Source organism: Amblyomma mixtum, chromosome 5, assembly GCF_055824585.1.
Source record: "Amblyomma mixtum isolate Tamu chromosome 5, ASM5582458v1, whole genome shotgun sequence".
Lineage (NCBI taxonomy): Eukaryota > Metazoa > Arthropoda > Arachnida > Ixodida > Ixodidae > Amblyomma > Amblyomma mixtum.
In genome coordinates this window covers 117,253,287-117,268,447 of record NC_143016.1, presented here as the reverse complement: position 1 = coordinate 117,268,447, position 15,161 = coordinate 117,253,287, and the positions used below count along the sequence as shown (strand labels likewise).

Below are 15,161 nucleotides of genomic sequence, written 5' to 3'. Positions count from 1 at the left end.
GTAAGTTTAAATCTGCTAGTTTTATCTTGATGCACATTAGCGCACTTTTTTTAGCGCTAAAACTGTAAGGGTTGCGAAAGCAGCGGCGCCATCGTGCTCACATGATGCACCAGTATATATACAACCTGCGCAACCGCCCCAGTGAGCCTCAGCGTCAACCTTGTCGTTACAACCACTTACGTGCCCTGAAACCCCAACCTACCCTACACCGTTAAAACCCAACTCCGCACCCACTGACTGCCCGCTGCACACGGCTGCCGCATTTTCACACTCACCTTATATCTCTATCGAAAAAGATGAATTTGGATTAACGAGAGACCACGCGTGAAGTTCTTTCTCAAGCATAACTATCTCCTGCCCTGCACTATTATTCCACAATACACACCCCTGCTCCGAGTTTATAGAGACTCCTACTGGCCGCATTTCGCAGCGCCCAAGTTGTCGCTCAAATTCGCATTAGCGTAAGCGTAAACGTAGTTGACGTCGAATCACGCCGCACCCCAACGCCCCACCGCATGACTTGCTGCACCGGCTTTAACCAACACTGGTCGCGGTTGCAGAGTAGTCGTGCATCACACACGGCCCAATTTACCTGCCCTTCCACATACCCTCACCATTAAATAGAGTTTGTAAACACTCTACCAACTTGAATTACCATTTCACACCACCCCAGTTACCTTTCATCTTTCTCACCAATTTGGTTTCTTTTGGTTTATTAGGGTTTAACGTCCCAAAGCGACTCAGGCTGTGAGGGACACCGTAGTGAAGGGCTCCGGAAATTTAGACCACCTGGAGTTCTTTAACGTGCACTGACATCGCACAGTACACATGCCTCTAGAATTTTGCCTCCATCGAAATTCGGCCGCCGCGGCCGGGATCGAACCCGCGTCCTTCGGGCCAGCAGCCAAGTGCCGTAACCACTGAGCCACCGCGGCGGGGCCTCACCAATTTCCCTTGCTGCGCCTGTGACGCCGGACGCCCACCTTATACCTGTATGAATGAATGAGCAGATGGGCGCGCATGCTTACCCAGCACTTCTAACCGATAAATCGCACCCCAACTGGTTACTGCACTGCATGTTGTCCTTCAGTTGCAGTACATCTGCCTTGAAAAAGGGCATCTTTTGAGCTAGTCGGTATATGTTCTTCATGTAAAGGCACAGCGCAACAGAGACAGGACGAAGGAAGTAGGCCGACACACATAGACAGTCGTGAATCAGCTCTTCGTCTGTCTACTTCCTTCGTCCTGTCTCAATCACACAGCCTGTTTACCTGATGATCTGCTTTGAGATAGGCTGAAAAAAAAGCCTTAGACTGCTCTTGTACTATTCTGCAGGTCATTTCCGTGACACGGCGGGCTCCTACGACAACCTGTACAGAATCGCGGCCGGCATGCTTCTATGCACTGCTCTCGTGCTCTCCGGCTTCATCATCTCCTCGCGAAGAACCAAACCTGCAGCTGCAGAGGACAACGCATGCGGGCCCTGAGCACGAAAGGCGTCCGTCGAAGTAACACTTCAAACGCGGACCTCAAGGGAGGTGCCCGAAAGCCCACCTACACATCCGATAGGTTCAGCAGTGCGGTCAACAGGATGTTCGACGAAGTGTTCCCGCAGATCACGCGTGAAGAATCGCACGGGTTGTAGATGCCCGTGCGTAAGCGAACCGAATGTGCATTCAGAGTTGTGATAAACCACTCGTCACAGGAACTGATGAAACATTGCCACACCGTCGTCGGACGAACATCGTGACAGTGTGAGTGTCGCTAGCCGCGACACGACAAACCAGTGTGAAGGTAGCAATGCGCGGGCCGCCTTATGGACAATTTATGTGTGCTACTGTGACTTGCGTGTTTTCTATGTGGCTGAGAAAGAACTACGCCTTCGAGTGGACCATCTGGCAACCCCCGTTGCCTCTACGAATGAACCTGTGCTATTGTTTTATGTGTATTGGGGCCTGAATGATCTTTGGAGTGCGCGTGGAGCATGAATTTGCCGCTACTGACTTCAGTTACAAAGCGTGCTCATTTCACGGTGCAGTGCACCCCAATGCCGACAGTCGGACACATCTTGCTGGCAATGTCATTAGTGCCGTGCTGGAACTACGCGAGTGGCCGAAGAAGGAGGACCGATGCGCCGGCTGCTTCTCAAGACTGATGTTATAGATGTCAAGTGAAGTATTCGCTCTGACATTGCCACTGCACCTCACAACTTAGTTTAAATGGTCGTTTTACTAAGAAGTTGGTCGATTGATTAAGCTATCAGTTGTTGACTCATCCATCGATCACAGAGTTAATTAGTCGCTGTTGAATTTTTGATAACTGTTCACCGAAAGAATGGCTTTTTAACACGCGTGATTATGTCTCATCGGCATAAACGTAAGCATTAAGTCGGATTTGTTTTACAGCGACAGATTTTAGCTTTACTTTAGCCATACAGCTGTGCATTCTGCCGTGTAATCTAGAGTGTTTGCTCTAAAGTATGAATTATTAGTGAACTCTTTGAACTTGCATAATTAATGGAGCTCCATTTATTTAAGTTATTTTTAAATTTAATCCTCCTGCTACGATGCCCAGGTGGCAAAGTGTACAGGGACAGAAATCTCCCTCTTCACGTTTTGGGAAAGAGTGCAGAGGAAAAGTGCGAGAGGAAATCGAGGGAATGGGCGGCGATGGGTGGTTTAGTGGCTTGGAAGGTTACGGCGAGAGAAGAGGAATGAGCAGCCGGAAGGTGGCTACCGTGGAAGAAAGAGGTTATGAAAAGGGCGGAGGAATGCGCTACCCGAGGGGGAGTTCCACTTTAGAATGCAGGCTTATATGCCTAAACCAAAGCTACAAGAACTTTCGCTCATTCATGCGTTCAGCCGGTGAGCCTAGCCTACAACTTTTTTTTTCAATAGGAATAAAGCAAAGCTGTGCGCGTTGTTATGTTGGAGTTAGTTTTTATATCATTACTTTACAAGCGATCTTCGTTCAAAGCAGCGAGGCAATGAACGGTGGAAATGGTAACGTAGAAAGCAGGCGCCACGTCATCATTTTGATGCGCTATTTACTCTTAACGTGCTGCACATGTATTCTAGAATGCGCTGGAAAATTCAAGGCGGAGAAGTGGTTCATGACTACCAAATTCCAGTGGACTTCTTCGAACAGGCTTTCGTGATTAGTACTTTTAGGTTAAAATAATTTGTTTACGTTGCTTTATAGTGGAGCAAGAGAGAATGCGCTGCAAGCCTTTTGTTTCAACATGTGTTAACTCGAAATGTGTTGTGTGGTGTGGCGCTTTCTGCGTATTCGCTAAATGTTGTTGAAGTTTCGTCACTACGATCTCATTGTGATATATACAAGCGTGCCTTAGATTGCCAAATAAAAACATATCGGGATAAAAATATCAAGTCCGTAAACGAAAATGAAGTTTATAAAGGGTTACCTGTGACAACCACATTAAGTTAACTGTCACCTTTTTTCTTCTTCGCCGACATTTCTGTCAGCTTTTCGCTGAATCGTTCCACGCTGAGATCCACGTGAAAATAAAAACTGTAAAATATGTAGGGTCTGCTCGCGGGCAAGTCAAATCTCGCGCCGCTCACCGCGTGTACCCTCGGACCCCTTCTTCCCGAGTGGGGGGGCGGGGGGAGCGAGGCTGGGAGAAAGCCTTTATAAGGCGAGACCGGAGAGGCTCGCGGTCTCTTGCTCTTGGACCAGCCCTGCCGAAAGGACCACCTGACCCAGCTGCCACGACGACGACCGGCCCCCCTGATGTGAGAATAAACCCTTTGTACAAAGTCCTGCCTCGAGTGACTGCCTGTGCGCCCCCGCGAAGAGGAATTGCCCACAAATAATGGCGCCCAGCGTGCGGCTTTAATTAACACCTTGTGGACGATTTCTCTGCCGATTTTGTGACGTGCAGCCAGAATCGTGGCAGGCCCTATTTGTTCGGGGTACGATAGGGTTAAGGAGCGGGTCAGGCGGAATGTTCGCGGGCTAGCGACTTTTGTAGTCTTGTAAATTTGTTAGGGGTTTGTGTTATTTATGTAGTTTTCGGGCGTTTTGTGTTGTGTATTTCCGCGTGTTTGTAGATAGATTGTTGTGTATATGAATGTTCTTGTTGCCATGAGCAGTTAGCCGGTGCGGCCGGACAGTTAGCGCGAACTATGCCTCCCAGAAAGGATGTTTCAGCCACGGCTTTGGATGGCGGGGCAGCCGGTAGTGAGACGGCCGACGCGGCGGCCGTAATGGGGCAGGTGACTGAGATGTTTGCCGCATTAGCCCGTCAGCTCGGTTCGGTGGCTGGCGCCAACCAGGCCGCAGCATCGGTAGCATCGGCGACAGCATCGCGCCCGCGGATAAATATGGAGGTCCCCTCCTTTTCCGGGTACACGGACGCGAAATCAGTCCACGAGTTTTTACAACAACTCGAGGACTACCAGACGGCTCTGGGCGCCCCAGATGACGTAGTGCTAGGGCAGGTCCTGCCTGTAGCACTCGTCGAGAGCGCGGCGCGATGGAGGCGCTGCCAGCCGACTTTCCAGTCGATGGCGGACTTCAAAGATCGTTTCCGCGCCGAGTTCTTGCCGCCTGATTATGAGCGCCGGATGCTGGATGAGCTCGCGTTGCGCACCCAACACCCAGAGGAAAGCCTCCTCGAATACGTACGCGCAATGCAGGAGCTGTACAAGAGGGCAGATCCGATGGCAACCGACCGAGATCAGGTTGCGCGTGTGATCAGGCAGTGCCATCCACGCTTCAAGCCGTATCTGCGGGGCCGCAGTTTTACAAACCTCGAGGCCCTAGCGCAGGAGGCCAAGACCGTGCAGGCGGATTTACTCGCCGAACTGCGCTACCGGCCGCCCCCCAGGCCGGCCGAATCGCTAGAATCGGGATGCGCATGGGATGGAGGCCGAGAATGCGCGATGAGGGCTCGGCGCGCCGAGGTAATGGCCGTGGAAAATCAGGCGGAACCCCCTGTTGTCCCTCGTGCGCTTGACCCGTACGCATTCGAGCAGCGGCGTCCTGCCGGTCTCACAGGCCACGCGCGGAGCGAGCGTCAGGAATGCGCGGAGAAAGGGGAGAGCCGTCCCCAACCGCTTCGTGGAACGAGGGGTCCTCCGTCTACGCGGCGGGTGAATGACCGGCTTTGCTGGAATTGCAACCAGCCCGGCCACGTGGCACGCGAATGCCAAGCTAGGCGTATGCAGGGAAACGCCAGGCGCTGGCGGTGATGTCTGGTGGCAGCGGCCTTTCACCGTCAGCGGGAGAATTTCATGGTTGTCAAGGCGCTAGTCAGGAAAAGAACTCCCGCGCCGGCGACGGGGAGGCCTTTGTCCCGCTCGCCTGTAGAACTCAGGGAGTCGTTCCGCGCTCAAGCCCTTTTATGCTAGTGCAGTTAGCGGGTCGATGCTACTCTGCACTCGTAGACACGGGCTCAACGCTGTCACTGGTCGGTGACGAGGTGTACGAGGCCTGCCGGATAGGTAACATCCGTGTCAGACCGGCCGAAACCCCGTTAAGCTTAGCAGCTGGGGCGGCAAGGGCAAAGGGAGCAGTGCGTCTTACGATGCGTTTTGACGGCAGAAAGCGGAGACATCGCTTCGTCTATCTGCCTGGCTTGTCAATACCAGTAATTCTGGGAAGGGATTTTCTCTCGAGCGAAGGCATTGTGCTCGACATGGGGGAGAATGGCTATCGTTACAGCCAGCTCGCCCCCCTCATTCCCTTCGAAAGCGCATCCTTGCCCGGCTGTCCTGCACAAAAGGTGGTTGTCCACACCTGTGCGACAGAAAGGCAGGTGAGCTCCCTCGAGACGCTGAGAGACGGTGGCCCGTTAGAAGCGATTATTGCGTCTTTCTCAGGACCCAGTAGTCAGCGCCGAAGGCTCGCGGAAACTTTACTCCCGTTTTCGGATTGCTTCACGGAGAAACCGGGCAGAACCGACCTGCTTCAGCACGAGATTCAGACGGCTGATACGCGCCCTTTCAGGTGTAACCCGAGGCTGTTAAGTGCGCATAAGAGGCAGCTTCTCGACTGTGCCCTTGACGAGATGATTGACACCGGTGCGGTGAGACCCTCACAAAGTCCCTGGGCGTCACCAGTGGTTCTAGCACCGAAGAAAGATGGATCGGTCAGGCTGTGTGTTGATTATCGTAAGCTCAACTCACTGACGCCTACGGTTGCGTACCCTTTTCAGTCGATCGAGGCTGTGATGTACGCGTTAGGGAACGCGAGGTTCTTCACAGTCCTGGATGCAAGCAGAGGGTACCTGCAGATTGAGGTGGCCGAAGGTGACATTGAGAAAACCGCATTCACCTGCCACCGCGGGCTCTTCGAATTTACTCGAGTCCCGTTTGGTTTGTCTAACGCCCCGAGCACGTTCATGCGACTGATGGACATCGTGCTGGGCGATGCAAGGTTCAACTACGCCATGGCGTACCTAGACGACGTTGTGATATTCTCACAGTCGTTCGAGGAGCACCTCATTCACCTGAATTCCGTTCTCGATAGAATGAGACGTGCCGGTCTAACCATTAATCCAAAGAAAGTGCAGTTGGCATCGAAGAGAGTGAACCTCTTGGGCTTTGTCGTGGATGATGGCACACTGAGACCGAATGATGACAAACTGCAGGCAATTCTGAACTACCCCTGCCCCATGGATGTGAAAAGCTTGCAGAGGTTTTTGGGGATGGTTGCGTTCTACAGGCAATTCATCCCGCGCTGTTCGGAGCTTGCAAGGCCGCTGAACCTGCTGTTGCGTAAAGGCTCGAAGTGGGTCTGGGGCAAGGAACAGAGTGACGCATTTGTTGCCTTGGCTCGCGCGATAGCGAATACCGCTAGTCTGCGCCTCCCCGACCTGAACAAGCAGTTTGTCTTGCAGACAGACGCTAGTGACTACGGTGTTGGAGCTGTTTTGTTGCAGGAACACGAGGGCAAACTGCGCCCTGTCGCGTTCGCTAGTCGCACGCTCACATCGGCGGAGCGGAATTACTCCGTGACCGAAAAAGAATGCCTGGCGATCATGTTCGCATTGTCGAAGTTCGACATGTACCTAGACGGAGCGGTCTTCACCGTGCAGACAGATCATCAGGCATTGTCTTGGTTAAAGAGGCTCAAGAACCCCGCAGGCAGACTCGCGAGATGGGCGCTGACGTTGCAACGTTACGCGTACGCCATCGAGTACCGCCGGGGCAGCTTGAACAAGGTGGCCGATGCTTTATCGCGCGCACCATGGAATGCTGGCGGAAGCGCTTCAGAGGCGCAGCCCAGCTTTGTAAAAAGCGGCGTCACCGCTGTTGGAGAGGAAGAGAGGGCGGACGGGAGTGTCGCGCCCGGTTTGGAGAGAGAGGAGACGGACAAAGGTCCCGCACGGTGCTGTGACGGAAGGGAAACACAGCAGCTCGTGGCGGCGACCGCTCGCCCGCCTAGGAGCGAGGCAGAAAGAAATCTGTCTTGGGGAGTAGCGGTCAGTAGAGAAGAGCTGATCGAGGCCCAGAAAGCAGACGGTCTTTGCCAGCGGGTGCTGAAGGAGCTTGCGAGCAGCGCAGCTTGCACCGGGAACGCTGAGGGCAAGTACGACGCGTATCTGCTGGGCGATGATGGCTTGCTGCTCCGCTATATTCCCCAACTTGACGAGGAAGCGGCGATAGCATCCCCTTTCCGAGTCGTGGTCCCGAGAAGGTTGCGGAAACGGTTCCTGCAGTACTTCCATGATTCAGCGCTGGCAGGCCGTGGCAGCGGCAGTAAGACTTACGACAAGTTATGCCGTGTCGCGACCTGGCCAGGCATGAGAAAGGATGTGCTGGGATACGCCCGTACCTGCCCGGTATGCCAGGTAGCCAAGCCTCGGGCGGGCAAGCCCGCTGGCATGATGAAGGCGGTAGTTAGCAACTACCCGTGGCAAGTGGTCGCGTGCGATATCATGGGACCCCTCCCTCGGTCCGCACGCGGAAACCAATTCATCCTGGTAATAACGGACCACTATTCCAAGTGGGTTGAGGTTTTCCCCCTTAGGAAGCTTGTGTCGGAACGAATTTGGGAAAAACTGTTGGAGACTTTCACTCGTTTCGGTTTCCCTTCCGACCTGATTACAGACAATGCTTCGTATTTCACAAGCAAAGTCTTTGTAGACTCTTGTCGGGCGCTTCAAATCCGCCACAGGAGAACGAGTCCCTACCACGCTCAGAGCAACATAACCGAGCGGGTGAATCGAAATCTGAAGAGCATGCTGGTCGCGACGACCGAGCAGCACAGAGATTGGGACGCGCGGCTGTCCGAACTGGCGTTCGCTACAAGGACAACCGTGAACAGGTCAGTGGGTATTACACCCGCTTACTTGAATTTTGGGAGAGAGATCGCTTTTCCGCTAGAGAATGCCCTACTCGACGCGGCGGGGCCTGGGCCCCCTCCGCTTTCGCAGTACGCGGCAAGGCTCCGGGAGCGCCTGGAGGCAGCGCAGCGAGCAGCCCGCGAAAACCTCGATGTGGCGCGCATGGAGCATGCGGATCAGTACAACAAAGGTCGCCGTCACGTCGTTTTCAACACGGGCGACTTAGTACTCAAGAGAACGCACCCACTTAGTAACGCAGCGCACGGTTTCGCCGCGTCGCTAGCGCACAAGTGGGCTGGGCCGTACGAAGTTACGGCACGGACTACGCCGCTCACCTACCAGCTGCGGTTGTTGACAAACGGCGAAACCGCCGGTCCGGTGCATGTCGCTGATTTGAAGGCTTTCCACCTTCGCAAGGACGATGGCTGCGAAGCGGTGGAAAATCAGCGCGATGCGGCGATCTCACCCCCGGGAGGACGAGCAGGTAGCGGTGCGGTTCGCAACCGACGCTACAACCTGAGGACCAGGTAGCACCCGTGTCTCTCGATCAATTATCACTCGCAGTGCTCTCGCCCTCTCAGTATGTCTTCTAGGAAGCTCCAGCGGACCGACGCCCGTGGCTCGGACTCCAGAAGGCAAGGCAGACCACCGTCGAACGGTGGCCGCCATCAAGGCGCGCCACCCGGCTGGCGGCAGGAGCCGCGCGAGTGGCGCAGGTTCCACGGCCGCGGTGGCCCCCACCGCCCGCCAAACCACATGCCTAACCACTGGAGAGCACCTCCCAGTGGTGCAGGCCAACGCAAGAGGGCCAGTGACGACCAGGCGCAGGGCCCCCCTCAGCACCCAGCCGGCGCTTCGGCCGCCGAGCAGCCGCAACCCAAGCGGCCCAGGGTCCTGCGGCACGTGGCCACCTGGACCACGGTCGCCAACGGAGCGGCCATCTCGTACTGCGCGCGGTCCAGGTGGCGGGACCAGGCGCAGCCCCTTCGCGGCGGAAGGGCGCTTGGCGGCTGCAGCGCCTTCCCCCGCTGCGCCACTGCAGAGGGGCAGCCCGGAGGAGGCGGCCCTTAGCAATCCTCCAGTCCAGCCGCCCAGACCTGCTGTCCCCGGCGGCCGAGGAGCTTTGGAGGGCGCTGCCGGCAGGGCCCCCAGCGGAGCCAGGCGCCTCGCCCCCCCCAGGCGGCTCGTGAGGAGCCCGTCCAGCCAGCGGTGAGCGGCCCCCCGGCGAGCACCCCTCCCCCCTGCGACGACTCTATGGACCCGGACCCGGAGGTCATCGAACGCCTGCTGGCGGACCCCGGGACGGACGTTTGAGGGGGGGGGAGATGTAGGGTCTGCTCGCGGGCAAGTCAAATCTCGCGCCGCTCACCGCGTGTACCCTCGGACCCCTTCTTCCCGAGTGGGGGGGCGGGGGGAGCGAGGCTGGGAGAAAGCCTTTATAAGGCGAGACCGGAGAGGCTCGCGGTCTCTTGCTCTTGGACCAGCCCTGCCGAAAGGACCACCTGACCCAGCTGCCACGACGACGACCGGCCCCCCTGATGTGAGAATAAACCCTTTGTACAAAGTCCTGCCTCGAGTGACTGCCTGTGCGCCCCCGCGCAGAGGAATTGCCCACAAATAGAAAATGAAATGTTCAGCTAGTGCTGCTGCTTCTGATGCTGGTGCTACTAGTACTGATACTCCTGTTTGTACTACTGCTATCACAACTACTGGACAAAGGAACAATCGGGTGGCTAGTATGGACGTTTTGAACGATGTGGATAATAAGCCGGCGAGCTTGCCATTTACTGCACAGCCACTGGAACTACAAACAAATACATGAGTGTTTCGAAAAAGTGTTTCAAACCACGTTGTGGATAGTGATGCTCGAGAATGAAACAAAACGAGCACTTCAGTGATTAGTAAGGCTAGCGTAAGCGCACAAGAGCCACAGCAATGTCCGGATAATGCATTGCGCATCACAAGGTAAGCGTATCTTGTATGCCGTACCCGGTACTGGTATCTTATACATAGAAGTTTGTAAACAGCAGTGCCGTTCGGGATCAGAAGAATTCGCTCCCAATTCCACCTGCCGCTTTTAAGGACATGTAACAAGTGAAGGCAGGCTAGTTGGTGGTTGACAATGGAGCGCATATTGCAACCGCGCAAAACGACGCAGGACGAAGAGAGGAAAGCACAGGACAAGACGCGGAACTTCAACTAAGGTTTATTACAGGATAACCACATTTATACTGGAATCGTAATCACATCTGATAAACAGCCGGCACCATCAAATAACACAGGCACGTGGGCGCGCGTGGCACAAGTTAGCATCTCTATAAGGGGAAGCTTTGGGCCAGTTGGTCTGACATGTTGTAGAACGAGAAGAGGACAGAACGAGCGGTAATTAGCAACTAGTTACCGCTCGTCCTGTCCTGTTCTCGTTCTGCAGTCTCGTCCAAGTTCGCGGTTATTCCTCCTCTCCAACAAGTTAGCATCTAGATAGTTAAATTCATTCTTGGATAAAGATACTGAAGTGGAGCTGATGCAACGGTCATTTTCTTTTTTTTTTCAAGACAATTGTGTCGCGGAACCTGGGCGTGCAGTTATTACAATAGCGACAATGTTTTGCCAGTTCCCCGCCTCGCGCCAATGATTAAAAAGCGGCGCGATGCTCCTGAAGTCTGACATTCAGGCAACGTCAGGTAACGCATAAATGTGGTTTTCCTGTAGTAAACCTTAGTTGAAGTTCCGCGTCTTGTCCTGTGCTTTCCTCTCTTCGTCCTGCGTCGTTTTGCGCGGTTGCAATACGCACTCCATTGGCTTTTAAGGACTATGGTTCTCCTAATTATCATACTGAGAGAAAGAAGTAGTTTACTGCGGCGCAGCATTAAGCCTGAGGACATCATTATCATCACCATCATAATTAAAGGTCGGCGAAATCCTACGGCACGGTTGCCAAAGCCAACTGGGCCGTCGGTTGGTCCGGTGCTAGCCAAGACCACCACGTTGAGGGAGAGTCGTATGGAAGTTAGGAAATACGCTACCATACCACATTTATGTTGAAAATGATTTTTACGCGACCCATATTACCGTCCGCCATGCTTTTCTTATGGTCGCCTTAGACTAAGCCGCGCTTGTTTTCTTCCTCTTGCTTTATATTTTTGGCAATGCCTGCTGGTTGGATACCATTTGTTTCCGAGTTTTTTGCCCCTCTGCTGCATACCCATTATGGATACGTGCGTGACAAGCGTCGTCCTATGGGGGTGTCGTCGTAATAAAACAGGATTCGGCCGCAAACTGCCGCGAAAGAAGCACAAAACTGACTATGGCGCTTCGGATGCAATGCTTCAAATTGACTTTTGTGGCACACATTCAACCATCTACGAGTCCAAACGAGAATGCTCCAATCCTCCCTTGTACCCCATTACCCTACCCCACTCCGTCCCAATGGGAAGCCGTCGTGTATAGCAGATCCTTGGACTACAAGCATGACTTGATCGCCCGGGTCACTCAGATAGCTAATGCAAATGGGACTCTGGACTATGGGCTCTAGGGGCGCCCCTCCATCCTTGGTTGGTTGGTTGGCCTCAAGTAAAATGGCACATACCCACTACGGGGGAGTGGCCAAGACACAGGCGTTGAACTGTTTGAATGATTAAGAGTTTTAGAGGTAAAGGAGTATTAATAGGGTATAGGCTGACAGATTGGACGACGCAACGAAAGGGGACCTGTTAGCAGGGAGATCGAAGATGGGAGGACGGCATTATGTGCAAATTTGAATGCAACATATGGAATGGTTCAATTTTGTATTGACTGAAAGAGAAACAGAAAAAAAATAATAATAATAATAAATTAAAAGTTTTATAATCAGAAAAATGAAAACAAATAGAAAAAAAATAATATTAGCATGGGAGTCGCTGTGTTTCTAAAAGAAATTTTTGAACTGCACAGCGCGCACTCCTGTTGCTTCGTCCAAGCGAAGTAGCGCCAAAGGAAAGAACAACCTCAGTGGACACAGGCAGACCCAGCTGGTGAAACGGATTTTCTAATAGGCGCCTCCTCAAAGAAGAGAATCGGCGGCAGAACAGCAGGAAGTGGTCCACTGTCTCAGGCTCGGCACAAAATGGACACAGTGGAGAAACCGCCAGACCAGATCTGTGAAGGTAGAAATTAAGCAGAGGAACTCGGCATCGCAAACGCGTGAAAGAGACCTCCAGTCTGCGCGAACTCCAGTCTTTGCTGCTCCAAGGGTGCAGAAGATGCTTGTATTCGGGGGATGAAGTAAGCGCCGAGGCTGAAAATTCCTGAAATATTGTGTAACTGCGAAAACTCACCGCAGCTGTATATGCGCAGGCTGGCAGGACAGCAATTATTGGGCCACAGAGAGAGGCCCTTGCTAATGAATCAGCAACCTCATTTAACTGAATGCCCACGTGACCCGGTACCCAAAGCAACCTCACCGAATTTAGATGAAGCGGGATCAGCTGCTTAAAGAGGCGTAATGCCCGAGACTCAGAGGATGATGATAATGAAAAGCAAATAGATAGAGAGTCCGTCATAACCATGACTTTGGAAACGGCAGGATCTAATTTACGTAAGGCTAGAATGACAGCTAATAATTCGGCCAGATAAATTGGAGTGAAGTCAGGGAGACGGAGAGAAAAGGACCATCCCAATGCAGGTAAAAAAATGCCCACACCTGCCTTTTCACGATCCTGCGAGGCATCGGTAGCAATGAGAATATGAAAAGGAAAGGATCTTAGGTGGTCCTGTAACAAACCGAGAAGGAGAGGAAAGGGCTGGAGCTTGGCATTCGATGGGAAAATGTTATCAAATGCAATCTCGACTGAAGGTGAGATGTTATGCAGTGGATGGATATCTGTGAGCTTAATGTTTAAGGGATCGAGGAGAGACTGCACGAAACTTATCTGCGGAGTATGCAAACGAGACCAGGTGGCATTTAAAAAGACTGCGGGCTGACTAAGAAATATTACATTGGATGTGTGGAGAGGAGAGTCGCACAAATTTAAAAAGGTTTGGACTGTTAAAAGGCGAAATCTGGCTAATAAAGACGGAATTCGCGCCTCAAGGTGCAGGACAACATTAGCTACATACATTGGAAGTCCCAAGCAGAGGCGCAACGCCTCACGCTCCAAGAGCACAAGCGGTCGAAGTTTATAGGCTCCTGAGAATAAAACACATCCGAACTCCAAAATTGGGCGGACATACATTTTATAGATCAGCAGAAGTGTGTGCCTTCTCATCCCTGACCTAGCGCTGCAAAGCCGACGCAGGATGCCAATGGCCCGAACTCCTTTTAAAGAAACTTGCTCAATGTGAGGCCGCCAGGAAAGAGTAGAGTCATAGATCACTCCAAGATACTTCACTGTTTGAACCTGAGGAATTATATGATTTCTATAAGAAACGCAGATATGTACAGGATGAGAAACCGGGAAGACCAACAAGGCGCATTTGTTCACATTGAGGGACAGATGAATACTTCCTAACCAGTTGTCAAGAATATTGAGGTAATCCTGCAAGATCTGATACAGAGAGTGAATATCTTTTGCAGAAGCAAAAAGTGCGATGTCGTCAGCGTACACGTAAGTGTACGCTGACGATGCCCTACCTTACTTACCCCCTTTCGACCTCGAGCCGAACCTTTCTCAATAAATTAATCTCTCTCTCTCTTTCTGAATAAAACCTGCAAAATCATTTTCTGGATTTGGGGACAGCACCCGCAGGTCCGCCAATATCTTTTATTGGGACAGTAAACGCTCATTCTCTTTGTGTCTCCCGATATAATTTTAAGAGGAAGAGGAAGACGTAGAAGAATATATCTCGTTGGCGTTCACCACCGTACCTTGGAGGGGAGTATCTGTCCTCGCTTCGGCGAGCGCGGCTTCGGCCGCTTATCTGTTTTTTGAGCAGCGTCCGCTCCGGCGGACGCGGTTGTTGCTGCGACGCGCGTCTGTCCTTTCCTCTCTCTCGTTCCTCTGATCTTTTAACTCTCCTCTATCTGCACGTGGCAGCGGTGGTGGCTTGGATCGAGCCAGTAGCAGGCCCGTGCACTTTCCGTTTCATCCTTCTCTCAGTCACAACAACAACAACAACAACCGTACCTTGGCCAATCCCCCGCGTGGGTATGTGCCATTTTCATATGGAGAAGAAGAAGAAGAAGAAGAAGAAGAAGAAGAAGAAGAAGAAGAAGAAGAAGAAGAAGAAGAAGAAGAAGAAGAAGAAGAAGAAGAAGAAGAAGAAGAAGAAGAAGAAGAAGAAGAAGAAGAAGAAGAAGAAGGAAGGTACGTCAGAGAAAGATTTACCTGGAGGTCCCTCTCTCCAAGTTAGGGCTCCTGTTATCTCTGCCAGTGTTATCGTTCGGAGCGAGCGCCAAAGGATTTGCATTGGGTTCAATTTTTGGGAATCTCCATGATTACATAATTGCAACAGGTAGGTTGATTTGCTAACTCCTTTAAAGCATTGGAGTTTTTTTTATTATTATTCTCGCCAAAATGTTTTTTGTTATTTCACTTCAAATATTCTTCTGTCGTTTTTTATGAATACATTTTTCAAAATTCACGTTTGGCTCCGATATTTTGTCGTAATCCTATGGAAATTTCCGTATTTATACTACTATACCTTGGCCAATCCCCCCACGTGGGTATGTGCCATTACAAAGAGGAGGAAGAAGAAGAAGGTCTCCTGCAGGAACGCCATGAAAAATCCGTCGGTGAGTGTTTTTGAGGATGCAGCTTGCCGCAGCTACAAGCTAGTGCTTTTCTGGGTCATTAAGTTTCCGGTGGTTAAGTTTCCTTACTACGGGCAGTGAAGCATGGTGGCGTGCTGCGGGAATACTGCAGTGGTG

The 15,161-nt window shown here is 52.3% G+C and overlaps 1 protein-coding gene across 6 annotated transcripts in view; it reads left to right on the top strand.

Moving 5' to 3' along the window:
• The window catches only part of LOC149343440 (uncharacterized), a 200,399-nt gene extending 191,393 nt beyond the window's left edge, over positions 1–9,006 (top strand). For 5 of the 6 annotated variants that reach the window (XR_016283122.1, XR_016283124.1, XR_016283123.1 and 2 more), the window contains 2 exons: positions 1,336–3,755; positions 8,896–9,006. Coding sequence is in view for 1 of the 6 variants with exons in the window: in XM_089545923.1 (XP_089402049.1) it covers positions 1,336–1,487 (152 nt within the window). In the remaining 5 variants the exon portion in view is untranslated. Of the gene's footprint in view, positions 1–1,335; positions 3,785–8,895 lie in introns of those variants that run through there. The other variant, XM_089545923.1, reaches the window with a different exon arrangement.
• Positions 9,007–15,161: the final 6,155 nt, after the last annotated feature.